At 41.9% G+C, this 12,428-nt stretch overlaps 1 protein-coding gene across 1 annotated transcript; it reads right to left on the reverse strand.

The window, feature by feature from the left end:
* Positions 1–315: 315 nt before the first annotated feature.
* Positions 316–2,938, reverse strand: LOC147633416 (clathrin light chain 2-like). The gene is made up of 3 exons (XM_086806484.1): positions 2,245–2,938; positions 1,415–1,568; positions 316–1,012 (listed from the first exon to the last, which is right to left on the reverse strand). The coding sequence occupies exons 1-3, from the start codon at positions 2,799–2,801 to the stop codon at positions 629–631; spliced, it is 1,095 nt and encodes a 364-aa protein (XP_086662610.1). The 5' UTR covers positions 2,802–2,938; the 3' UTR covers positions 316–628.
* Between the last annotated feature and the right edge of the window lie 9,490 nt (positions 2,939–12,428).

The following is a 12,428-nucleotide window of genomic DNA, read 5'->3' on the forward strand; positions in this document are numbered from 1 at the left end:
ACTCCAGGTGGGTGGTCCTAATCGCTACTTGTTGCTGGACATCAACTTGAAAAAGCTCACCTGCAGTGGCTTAAAAGACTGAACATCTCGCTAAGTAAAGCAGAAGCCATTTAAATTCCCTCTAATTTTATACCTTTTTCATTATTACCGCATGGCACAGCATTTTATTCCGAGTTCATGTCAAAAACAGACTCTGCCCTCAGCCAGCTTGGCCTAGCTGGCACCAACTTAAACTCTTTCAAGGTACTCCACTCCCTCAACATTGCATCACATAGACTTGTCAGACACCTCGAGATCTACTTTATGAGAACAAAATGAGTTAATGTCCATATGATTTGACTATATTGATTATCTAAAAATAAATACAGAGGCTGCTCCTTTAGTCACATAGGTAAACAAAGCCGGTGGCTTTCTTGGACGTTTCTAGTATTCATAGCATCAAAACCCTTACTGCACACTCATAGATAATTGAAACACAAACTGTGGCTCTACAGCTTATTCTTACATCTTATGCTCTTAAAAACAAAATACACCCTAACAACTGTCCTGGCATGTGCAACGAACATCTCAAGAACCTGCCTTCATAAACAGACAGCAGGAACCTCAAAATTAACCAGCAACATTCTAGTCAGGCTGCCACAACAGATGGAACACTTCCTTGCTTCTGCAAGAGTGCTGGAGCTGCTGGAGCTGCTGCTGCTGCTGCTGCTGCTGGTTTGGCATCAGAGCCCTCAGCACCTGGTGCAGCAGCGGAAGGTGCAGGTGGCGGGGCTTTCATATGGCCTGGCGGATTGTGCTTGAGCTTCACCAAGACCTGCCTCATGCGAGTCAGATCTGTTGCCTTTCCAGGTTTGGGGCCATGATTGATCACGACAGAAGGTTTCTTCTTATCTTTGTTTACTCGGGACTTCAACCCCATGGAGGGCAGTTCATGAGGAATAAGCTCACCAACAGCCTTCCAATATTGCTTGTCCGCAGTAGCATGAAAATTCTCAAGATTTTCAAGAAAAGCCTGAAAGGAAACAGACAGAAAGGGGGGGAGGGGGGGAAGGGGGATGATTAATCAACATGCCCACCAAGATGTTCAGACATGGCTCCAGCCACACACGATTGGGAATCTTGGTGCAGCCAGCAGACCCCATGAAAATGCAGTCAATAGATGCTATACACACATCATAATGTTGCTCTCCTAAACAGTAGGAATGGAATGCTAGCTCTGAAGTTACACTAAAAGGATAAGTTTTCATCCAGCTAATCCTACATGTAGACAGCAAACATTAATGACCTATAACTCAAACTTCAAAAAGAAAACACGCTATCCCATCTAGAATGCATTACAGGTATAAAGGAAAAACATGACTGACTTGCTTAGGCATGGACAAAGAAAGCACTTAGGCAGGCATTTCCTGTATACCTTCTCTTTGTCGCGATTGTTCTTTTTGTTGGTCTCACAGTGTGTTCTCCGCTTCTCATAAAACTCATCCTTGAAGACATCTGCCGCATCGATGATCTGAGACAGTTTCACGCGCTCATTTCTGGCTTTCTCCTCTAGACGGATAGCATTTTGGCTGCATAGATATTCAAATGACCAGAGCACATCAGTGTATAAAATCAACACAAAGAAATGCTGATAACCTTCACAAATATGGTTTGAATCAAGTTATAAGTCCACCAAAGAAGGTTGTTGTGGTCTTTTGATTTAATCAGATCCACTTTTGTGGATAAAACAAGAAATGGAATGTGCTCAGGAATGTGTAGGGTAACTGTAAAGGCATTGGATTCTGCCAGGTGAGGACTCGCATTCAAAACCTGCTGCTGGACACACTGGTATCTATCGCTTATAAAATGTATGACCTCTCAGAGAAACAGAAGACGACGTTTTTACACACTACACATTGGCTTAGTGAGGGTTTCCATGGTTCAAAAAAGCAGATAAAATTTTACTGCTTTCTCTTCATATGAAGCCTTTGCTGAATCATCATTTTGAAACTGATTTCATTCTCTTCACATGAAACCCAGATCTAAAACTGCTTACATTTCTCTTGATATGAAGCACTGCTCAGAACTATCAAATTTGCAACTGCTTCCATCCTCCCGTCGTAAAAAACCAACCCTAGCAGACTTCAAACTCCCTCTCCTACTCAATCAGATTTGAAACTTGGTTCTGAGGTGGACCCTTACCCTAATACAAGAAAGGAGAACAACAGAAATGGAAGGCACACCAAACGTAAGAAATACACGTACCGTTTCCATTCTCGCAGGATGAAGCCTTCTTCAGACTGCATTTCCTCAGGGGGCGGGAGGACGGCGCCGTTCAGCGAACCGGAAGATGGAGGGAAACCATAGAGAGAGTCGACCTCACCATGGCCGAAACCCTTGCCGTTGGAATCGACGGAAGCGGAAAACTCATCGGCAGGGGTGAACTCAGGCTGAAGTCTGGATTCGAAGGACTGGCCGAAGGGGGAGGACATGGCAGGGGACTGGCCGTCGCCTAGATCGTCATCAAAGGCACTTTGATAAGGCGGGGGGACCTCCACCCCGAGGTCATCAAAGCCTCCATTGCTGCTGCTGACCCTATTGGGTGCATTGTACTCGTCTTCTTCTTCTTCTCCCAGATCTCCGGACTCCTCGGGCGTGTACTGATCTTCACCAAAGCCCTCGTCCGGCACGCGGAAAGACTCGAACCTCTGCGAGGGTAGCCTCGGATCGAACCCCAAGTACCCATCGTTGTCGAAGGGACGAGCGTTCGCAACGCCGTGCAGATCGTCCCCTCCCCCAACGTAGGCATCGAAGCTCTCCATAGCTCGCGAGGGCTTCTGATCAGCTAGGATTTCGGATCTTGATATACCTTCTCCTTCTTGCGCTCTTCTGGTTCCAGAATCCAGGCTATGGCAAACTCAGACCTCTGAGTCAAGTAGAATTTATTTTGAAATTATTTACATTCGAAGATATTTTCCTAACTCCCCCCTCCTTGTGCGTCCACACGCATGAGGCCTTAAGATGTGAGATGCTCAAGGCATGAACCATGAAACACGTGGCTCACGTGATTTTCTTTTTGTGCGCGGACTGTTTTCACGGTGTGAGATTGCAAATGGTTCACAACGTGAAACACGTGGCTCACGCGATTTTTTTTTTAGGCGCGGATTGTTTCACGGCATGAGAGTTCAAATGGTTCATGGCGTGAGAGTTCAAATGGTTCACGATGTGAAACACGTGGCTCACGCGATTTTTTTTAAAAATAATTTTGGTGCGGACCCCTAGGGCGTGAGACCTTAAGGCTTGAAAGTGCAAAAATGCTTCACGGCGTGAGACATGTGTCTCACGCGGTTTCTTTTTGTGGAGTCTAGAGGAAAATTCCAAACAATTTAAACCCAACCTCAGCCATAGATTTCGTTCCGGGCGCCTTAAGGGCCTGTTCACACGGTGAAGGGCAATTGCAATAAGGGCTGGCCACCCCATTCATTAAAAAAAGCTTGGGGGGTGCAACCTTCACCTTGCATTCGGCCTCCTTAGAACTAAAGCCTTTGCTTCCACTTTGTTGGGGTTGGGTCTCAATAGAGGCTGGCCACCCATTCAAACGTGCTCATTAAAAAAACACTTGGGGCCCAATAACGCAGGTTCAAGTCAAGCCTTTCCTTCCACTTGGTGGGTTTGGGCCCGGTTTTCAACCTATGAGGGCCGGTCTCTTATTTTTTGAAAGCATTTCGTGAACCTCGCGTGGTGTTTTCATATGGGTGGGCAATAGATGGGGAAGATTGTTGTCCAAGAAAAGAGCATGGCTAAGATTTGATCACGGTGTGTGAATAACCTAAGCCAAAGTTGTGGATGGCTCCTTAGTTGCACACACCAATCTAAAGAACGAGATATGGATTCAATTGAAAGTTTTCAATGAGCGACAAGGGGTGATGTTATCCAATCTTAATCCCATTATCCATCGCATAATGTGAAATGTATAATCTATGCTAAAGTTTTTAACCATTCATGGAAGATAACTATAACCACACACCTTGTCCTTGATGATTGAAACCACTAAATCTAATGAGATTGCTTCAAACTTTTAGAATCATCTTTCTCTTTTGGTAGCCATCTTCCACCCTCATCATTCTTAAATCCTTGGCATGCGTTGGCTTCGTGACGTACTACATCTCATGGGTCATGCATGTCATGAGTAATATGGGTTGTAATATGAGATATCATGAATTTAGTTAATGCCATCGTCTCAAGATATTGACCTTGGGTCCATGGCTCGGTTACTAAGTTGTGCATGTACTACATCTCATGGGTCATGCATGTCATGAGTAATATGGGTTGTAATATGAGATATCATGAATTTAGTTAATGCCATCGTCTCAAGATATTGACCTTGGGTCCATGGCTCGGTTACTAAGTTGTGCATGTAGTTTATGCATATGATTACTATATACCAATCAATACCACATGTAGCAACCTAAACCGTTGCTCTTTAGTGCTCTATAGTAGTGATGTTGTCTACTATGTAGCAATCATAGTAGTCTTAAACCTACTTTCTGACTACCATGCCTTCTAGATTACTTTGATGTAGCATAGTCATGCATGCTACACAACTTCTATGTTGGTCATGTAGGCTAGCTACTAGCCACTAGTCCAAACTAAAATACTCTATACCAGTCAAAGGTATACATTGCTATCATATTATAACATTGTGTAAGTCGTCTAGATAGTAGTTGTAAATAGTATTCATGCCTACTGTCTAAATAGGAGACTCTTGCCTCCTATATGATTGTAATTAATGCAAAGTCCACATCCTTGGTAAATGACTGCTAATGTAGTTTATGCATATGATTACTATATACCAATACCACATGTAGCAGTCTAAACTGTTGCTCTTTGTAGTGATGTCTACTATGTAGCAATCATAGCAGTCTTAAACCTACATTCTAATTGCCATGCCTTTTAGATTACTTTCATGTAGCATAGTCATGCATGCTACACAACTTCTATGTTATAGCAATCATAGTACTCTAAAGCCTATGTTAAGTCATGCTAGCTAATGTTATGTAGTAATTTTGCATGCTGTAAATATAGTAGACATACTACTCCCTTTCACAAAATCTGGGTTTACAAGACTAGATGGGATATGTGTCCATGATTAGTGTAGTGTCCTTTTTGGGAGCAAATAGTGGCTTCGAACCAAGAGTAGCTAGTGATTCATCTAGCAAGGACTCCTCCATGGAAGGGTCAACTTCTAAATTTCCCACCATTACCTAGATTGGAAGGAGAAAACCATATAGAAAGCATAAAAAGTGTCTTCTCCCTATGGAGACAAATCTTCATTAGCTTTGGTATGTTGATTCCATGGATTCACATAAGACCTACACAAGATAGGGAAGTTAACCTAAATAAGATCAGTCTTCTAGCCAAGATAGCAGCCAATAAATATGACAAGGAGCCTAGGAGCTATGAGCAAGCCAAAGTCAAGGAGCTAAGGTAGAGAATAAAGAAAAACCCAAAGAGCTCACCAAGCATCAAGAGGAAGATCTGAGGTAAGTGCCCAAGTACCATTGATGAGGATAGAGTGGTATATAATGAAAAGGGTCAAATAAGTGCAGATAGAAAGCATCATGCTTCATATGATAGTCCCATAGAGAATCTTGCTGGCCCATGTGAAGAACCGAAGTGATTAGACCTCACCCTCGAGCAAGAAGGAGAATTGATAACCCTGCTTAAAGAATTTTACGATGGCTTTTGCTTGAAGGCCAAAAGCATTGAAACACACCATCTCTTTCTATGAAGATGCAATACCATCAAAACAGAGAGCCTATCACACATGAATCCCAAGTATGGGAAAATGGTCAAAGAAGAGCTAGACAAGTTCATTGTCATGTTAGGGTTTGTGTATGAAATTAAGCACACCAAGTTGTTGTCATGGATAGTGATTGCTCCAAAAAATAATGAAAAGCTTATAAAAAATGTTAATGCCACCATGGTTTGCAACCACTACCCTTGCCTTACACTGACTATATGTTATAAAGAATCATTAGAGCTGAAGGCTATAACTTCGTGGATGGATTCTTAGGCTATAACCAAGTGACAATCAATTTTCAGTCAATAAGTATAAAAAAATACTTGCTACGGAGGAATGGGGAACCGGTTCTTATCACGTCATGCCATTCAGCTTGACTAATGTCCTCACCACCTTCTAACACTTGGTGTGTACAACTTTCAAGGATCTCCTTCAAAAGATCATGGAGATCCTCGTGCTAATAAATATAAAGAACACCCCCCAAGCATCGATCTTAAAGACCCTCGAGGAAGTCACTAAGAAGGAGTGGCTACACACAGGAATACCTTGGCTAGCCAAGGTAGGTGCGATGCCATAACAAAAACTTGGCAGCCACCATTTGGTCTGAAGCCCACTTTTCAGCAGGAATCTACTAAGAGCAGCCCTCAAGGAAAGATGTTATACTCTTAACCCGAGCCCACCAGAGCTGGATCCTAGTTAAGATGATGGAAGATTAAGGCTTCTCTACGAGGAAAATCCCTCTATTTGGGTTGTCCCACCAGAGCTGGATCTTAGTTAAGATGATGGAAGATTAAGGCTTCTCTACGAGGGAAATCCCTCTATTTGGGTTGTCCCAAAAACCTCGTGAGCTGTCAGCATCACAACCCCTAAGATAAAAAGAGCTAAGCAATAGTCCTTGTACTACCCAATGGCACCCCCACAAGTAACATTTAATGGATCCCAACAAAGCTACTAGAAACTCATGGCTTCTATGAAGGGAGACCCTACATTTGGGTTCCAAGGCCAAAGAAAATAGTGTCCTAGATCTCAATAAACATACCATCATCAAACATCAAATCTACGTGGGTGTGGAGACTTAAAGCTATGTCTCTAATGCCACCCTCAAAGTTAAAGAAAAATTGGAGAGCAATGATTGCACCCTTGACTCACATGCCAACACCACTAATGAATCAGTAAGAAGAAATCGTGGCCATTTCACTAAGTCTATGTGTGTGGTGGTCTCACCCCCCATCAAATCCAAATCAAAGAGGAGCCACCCTTGGAGCCAAGCCCCACAGAGAGCTACATACACACTCCTTTGACACCGGCGGTAAGAATCCCCTAGGCTCAAAGGGATCACCACCCTACCACACCACCCTAGGCTCAAAGGGATCACCACCCTACCACACCACCCTTGTGTGCCACACCTTAGCAAGCTAAGGCCAAAGTTTAGACAAGCACACACCAGCAAAGCTGATAACAATGGCAATGGTGGTGTCTAAGCTTTCATCGTGGAAGCGGTTTTACCTTTGATCATTGAGCCCGCACGGTAACTCATAAATCCATCACTACAAATGTGTGTTGGAAACTTAGCCCCCAGAGATCTTTGTATTGTGCAAGATGCCCAAGGGTTTAGCTATATTTCATCATCTTGACCATGAGACTTGTGCATATGAGTGATGGGCTTCCCCAGGCCTTCCGGTAAGCTTGGTGATTATGCTGACTCTAGCACCACCATCCAAGATTGTGGGGAGTGTCATTCCTTTATACATACGATAGCTAACACGGTGTTCATTTGTTGCTTTCAAAATAGTACCCTAGGTTGTTCATGTGGGGTTGTCCTTTGGTTTTGGTTATAGAGGGAGGGTGCTTAATGTGGAATGGCTCACCCTCCTCCTCTTCAAGTTTAGGTTCAACTATGTGGGATCTTCTGTTTAAGTCTCTCCAAAGTTGATATTTCCTTATAAAAGAGAACTTATCACATCATATCCCACTCTTCCTAGGATAAGAAGATTGTGACGTTTGTTATGTCCTATGGGTGATATTTGCACTTGCTTAGTTCGTACTCCCTCTGAGGTCTGCCCCAATGTGTGGTAAGGGATGTGCACTGATCTTATTCTAGGAGGCAGTGCCTCTGAAGGGGATGAAATGAGGTCGTCGCCAACTCCTTCAATGCGTCTAGCAACGTGGGGTCTAGGTGGATTGGTTCCAAAAGTAGAGGCTTTAAAACCGGCTGTGTTTATAGCCTCTTGAGAATGATCACAGGTTCAATCAAGGCATTTGGAAAACTTTGAGGTTCCCTCCTTGGTTCTATGGTTGGCTCTAGTATAGGTTGGGATATGCTTAGGCAAGGTTAGGCATTCATACTTAACCACTTGCTCAAGAACTAGCTCTAGTTCACAACCTGTACTTAACCACTTGCTCAAGAACTAGCTCTAGTTCACAACCTGTACTTAACCACTTGCTCAAGAACTAGCTCTAGTTCACAACCTGTGCCTTCCTCATAAGCTCTTGGGCTTGTTTCACTCTCTCTTTCCCCAACATTAGGTTGGGATACTACTCCTTGAGTCTCTTCAAAAGATTTTCATAATCAATGGGAGAGAGAGTTTGGGTGGGATATTACTTGCTCTCTCTCTACAAGGGAGGCAACTTCAGAGCTCTCCTTCAATGGTCAATCATGACATCATTGTCCTTGAAGCTCACGTGTTATGTTTTCATGTGCCCTTCAAGTTCTTCTTTTAGACCTCTAGTTCTAGTTCATTGACCTTTTTAGGGGCTACTATCGCCTTTACTTTTTGGGGCTTACATCTCTAGACCATTTTGCTACTTGCTTTGATGCAGAAGCTTGGGCTTTCTACTTATTGATAGCCTTAGATGTTCTCTTGTCTAGTTCTCCTTCATCTTGACTTGGAGCCTTGTGATGGCATCAAAGGGGATAGTATATGTGCTCTTTGTTACCCCATGGCTTTGAACATAGTGTCATAGTCTATAGGTGAATTTTATTCAAGATACTCATAGGGATCATATTGGTGTTGCTTGCATGGGTCTTCCTATTTATAAGACTCATAGCTCTCTTACTTCTTAGTTTCTATCTCTACAAGCAAAGTCACCAAGTACTATCTCATCAGAGTCACTAAGTACTATTATATTGGTGCAGTTCTTGGAGGAAGTGGTTGAGGTGGTAGTACTAGAGCTAGATATGAAAATTGTGGGGGTCTATACATAGCTCTTGGTAAAAAGGGTTTTGATAGAAACACACTAGATCTTATAGCAATTTTGATAAGAAAATTGTGGTAAAGGGTTTTGATAGACACACACTAGAGTGTATGGCAATTTTGATATGAAAATTGTGGGGGTTTATACATACCTCTTGGTAAAGGGTTTTGATAGACACACACTAGAGATTATGGCAATTTTGAGGGTATATGCATACCTCTTGGTAAGGGGTTTCACTAAAGCTTGTATCGCGTGATGGAGGAGTGACTAGTGGGGTTAGTAAGGCTAATGGTTACCTTAGCATGGGGAGCATGTGCCAATTGAGGAGTGACAGGTAGGGCTGACAAGGCTAATGGTTACCTTGGCAATAGAGCTTGTGCAAATTATTGAGAGTGACTGATGGGGTTTGCAAGGCTTGTTAGTATACACTCAATACCTACCTCTCAACATGTATCTCACATTGATGTTTGGTGCCCATTATGAGGAGAATCCATTAGTACACATGTCTTTAGTGGGAACCTCAACTTAAACAATGCCAATGGGGTCATTATTATGACCATTAATGGTTAGGAGAGGTCAGAGGTTTGCGTTAGTAACTGGGGCTTGAGATTTGAGTACTAGCTAGAGCCCCTCTAGTCCAACAGTATGGGTTCATTATTCGTCACCAGTGGTGGTTGGTTGGCCATGTTGAGGGCAATGACCATGTCTATGCCATCTAACCACCCATGTTACATATGCGGCTACTACCACACCACCTATACAACACTATATATGGACATAGTTATCACAAGCTAAGGTATCCAATGCTTAGTAAATCCTCTATCCAAATTCTCTCTAGATCGCCATCTAAGATCTACTTGAGAGCGCATGGGTGGACAACACCATCACATTATACCTATCTTAAAATTTTAAATTCTCTCCATTCTCTATCTATTGCACTTTAGTTTGCTATCTTCTTTCCACTATGCTATATTCTTATATGGTATTAGAGTGTAGGTGCTTTTAGCAAAAATAGTGCATAAAGTCTGGTTTTTCGTTTTACTAGGAGTGATGGCTTCTACCTCGGCTACTACTAATACTATTGTTAGTGCATAAAGTCTAGTATTTCTTTGCAAAGAATCCTAGGAGTGATGGCTTCTACCTCAACTGCTACTACTGTTCCACCAACATTCATGGAAGGAAATCTTAATGGGACAAACTATACTCTTTGAAAATTTAAAATCAATGCCATTCTAGACTTATGAGCTTCTAGAAATTGGTATGGGAATAGATGGGAGCCCCTAACCCCAACAACAATGCGAACACACTTCCAACAAATGCTACACTTCTTTGTGCATGGAAAGGACACAATCCTAATGCAATTTTTGCCATCGTCACTAGTGTAAGTGATTCTATTCTTACTAAAATTCTACACACAACTAAGGTATCAAAGGTCTAGACCATACTAAAGAATCAGTATGAGACTTGGAATTAGACCAAGATTTAGAGCCTGGAAGATCAGCTTGCTAAAGGAGATCAACTAAGGTATCAGAGGCCTGGACCATACTAAGGAATCGGTATGAGATCTGGAATCAGACCAAGATTTAGAACCTGGAGATCACCTTACTGCTGCTAACAAGTTTAGTGAAGGAGAAGCTATTGAAGCATATATCACGCGCATCAAAAATGTGTGGGATCAAATGGCTACTATGGGGATTACAAAGACTAGTGAGGAACTAGCTTGGAGGTGCAAATTCTTTTGCAAAAGTATGATGGCTTGTTTACGGTACTAAACACTTAGGTTAGAGTACCACCTCTATCATTTGAAGAATTTTGTACTATGCCTTGAGGAGGAGATGCAAAAGACCTGTGCTGGCAGTGGTGCTACATTTTTAGCCAATGCTAAAGGCAAAGGCGTGGCATCTTTTGTGCCTTGAGGAGGAGATGCAGAAGATCTGCAATGGCAGTGGTTCTACATTTTTATCTAATGCTAAAGGAAAAGGAGCGACATCTTTTGTGACAAGAAGAAAAAGTTTCAAGGGAGTTGCTATTATTATGGCAAAAAGGGTCATGTTGTCAAAGATTGCACAAAGAAGCATGCTGACAAAATGAATGGCATCTTGAAATCTTCATGGAAGGAAACGGAGTCAGTTAATAATGCTGAGACTGAGCTTGAACTTTGGGTAACCATTGAAGAGGTATGATCATTTTCTCAGGCTCTAGTTTGATAATGATTCATGGATTTTAGATAGTGAGATATCTTGACACATGACCAATAAAAAGGGCTGGCATAGTTCATGGAAGCCTCTACAGGAACCCATCAGTGTCCTTATTGGTGAATAACGTTAAATGTCTAGCTAAAGGGTCTAGAGCCACCTCTTTTGTGGCAAGCTACAGGTAAAGAGAAGAAGCTATGTGCTCTATGTAACTCAAATCAAGAAGAACATGTTGTCAGTTTTGCTATAATGACAGTAAAGGAGTATGATTTTAAGAAAATTGAAGCAAAAATTCTAGATGCTACTGGTAGTAAAGGAGTAAGGTGCAACAATCTATATTAAGCTAAGTGTCCTTATAGTAAAAATGACTGCAAATAAGAGCACGAGTAGGCTCTAGCATGAGCAATTTGGTCACGTCAGATTTGCAGTGTTGAAGGAGATGAAAAGAAAAAGGGAATGGTAGGCTAATTTGCCTGCATGTAAGAACCATGTGAGGCTTGCATAATGGGCAAGCAACAATGTAGGTTATTTCCATAGGAGAGTAGTAAATAGGACAAAGTGTAATGAAGCAAAACTAAGGTCCAAAATATATAAATAATGGGCCATGGGCAAGGCTACTATAAATAGGACTTTAGGTTCATTGTAGGGATCTTTTGGTCATTCATATCTTGGACACTTACATGTACTCTTGGATCCTTTCATGGAGATGGCCTTTCATGGTCTAAGGCTCATGGAAATCTTGATAGCCATCCTCATGGTGAGAGGTTAAATCATTTAGGCCTTATGCACATATCTTCTTTGCTATATGTGTATATGGATTTCTTCCTTTTTCATCATAATCACATAGATTTATCATATGTGTTTGATGCTCATCAAATGGATGCTAGATTTGGACTTTATGTGTTAATTTCTTGATATTTGGTCTAGATCCATTTTAATTGGTATTAGAGCATTGATTTTGATCCACTTTCTTGAAATTTCTTGATAATCTTTTGAGTTTCTTGATTTTCTTGATCAAGAAGATGGAAGATGATGAGATTGCATGAAATACTTTAAGATGATCTTACTTGGATTAGTGGGTATGGAGATCATGAAGCTTGACTAAGATTTGATCTCTTTTTGGAAAAAAGTGCATCAAATTTGGAGTTATTTTGATGACCGAGCACAGTTTGGACCAAATTTTGACTATGGTGGGCAAAACTTGAAGGTGTGGACCTACACATCTCCTTCTCCAACTCCCTCTTCATGTTTTTTCT

The sequence above is a fragment of the Cibotium barometz genome, chromosome 12 (genome assembly GCF_041138505.1).
Source record: "Cibotium barometz isolate CiBa-2024 chromosome 12, ASM4113850v1, whole genome shotgun sequence".
NCBI classification, from domain to species: Eukaryota; Viridiplantae; Streptophyta; class Polypodiopsida; order Cyatheales; family Cibotiaceae; genus Cibotium; species Cibotium barometz.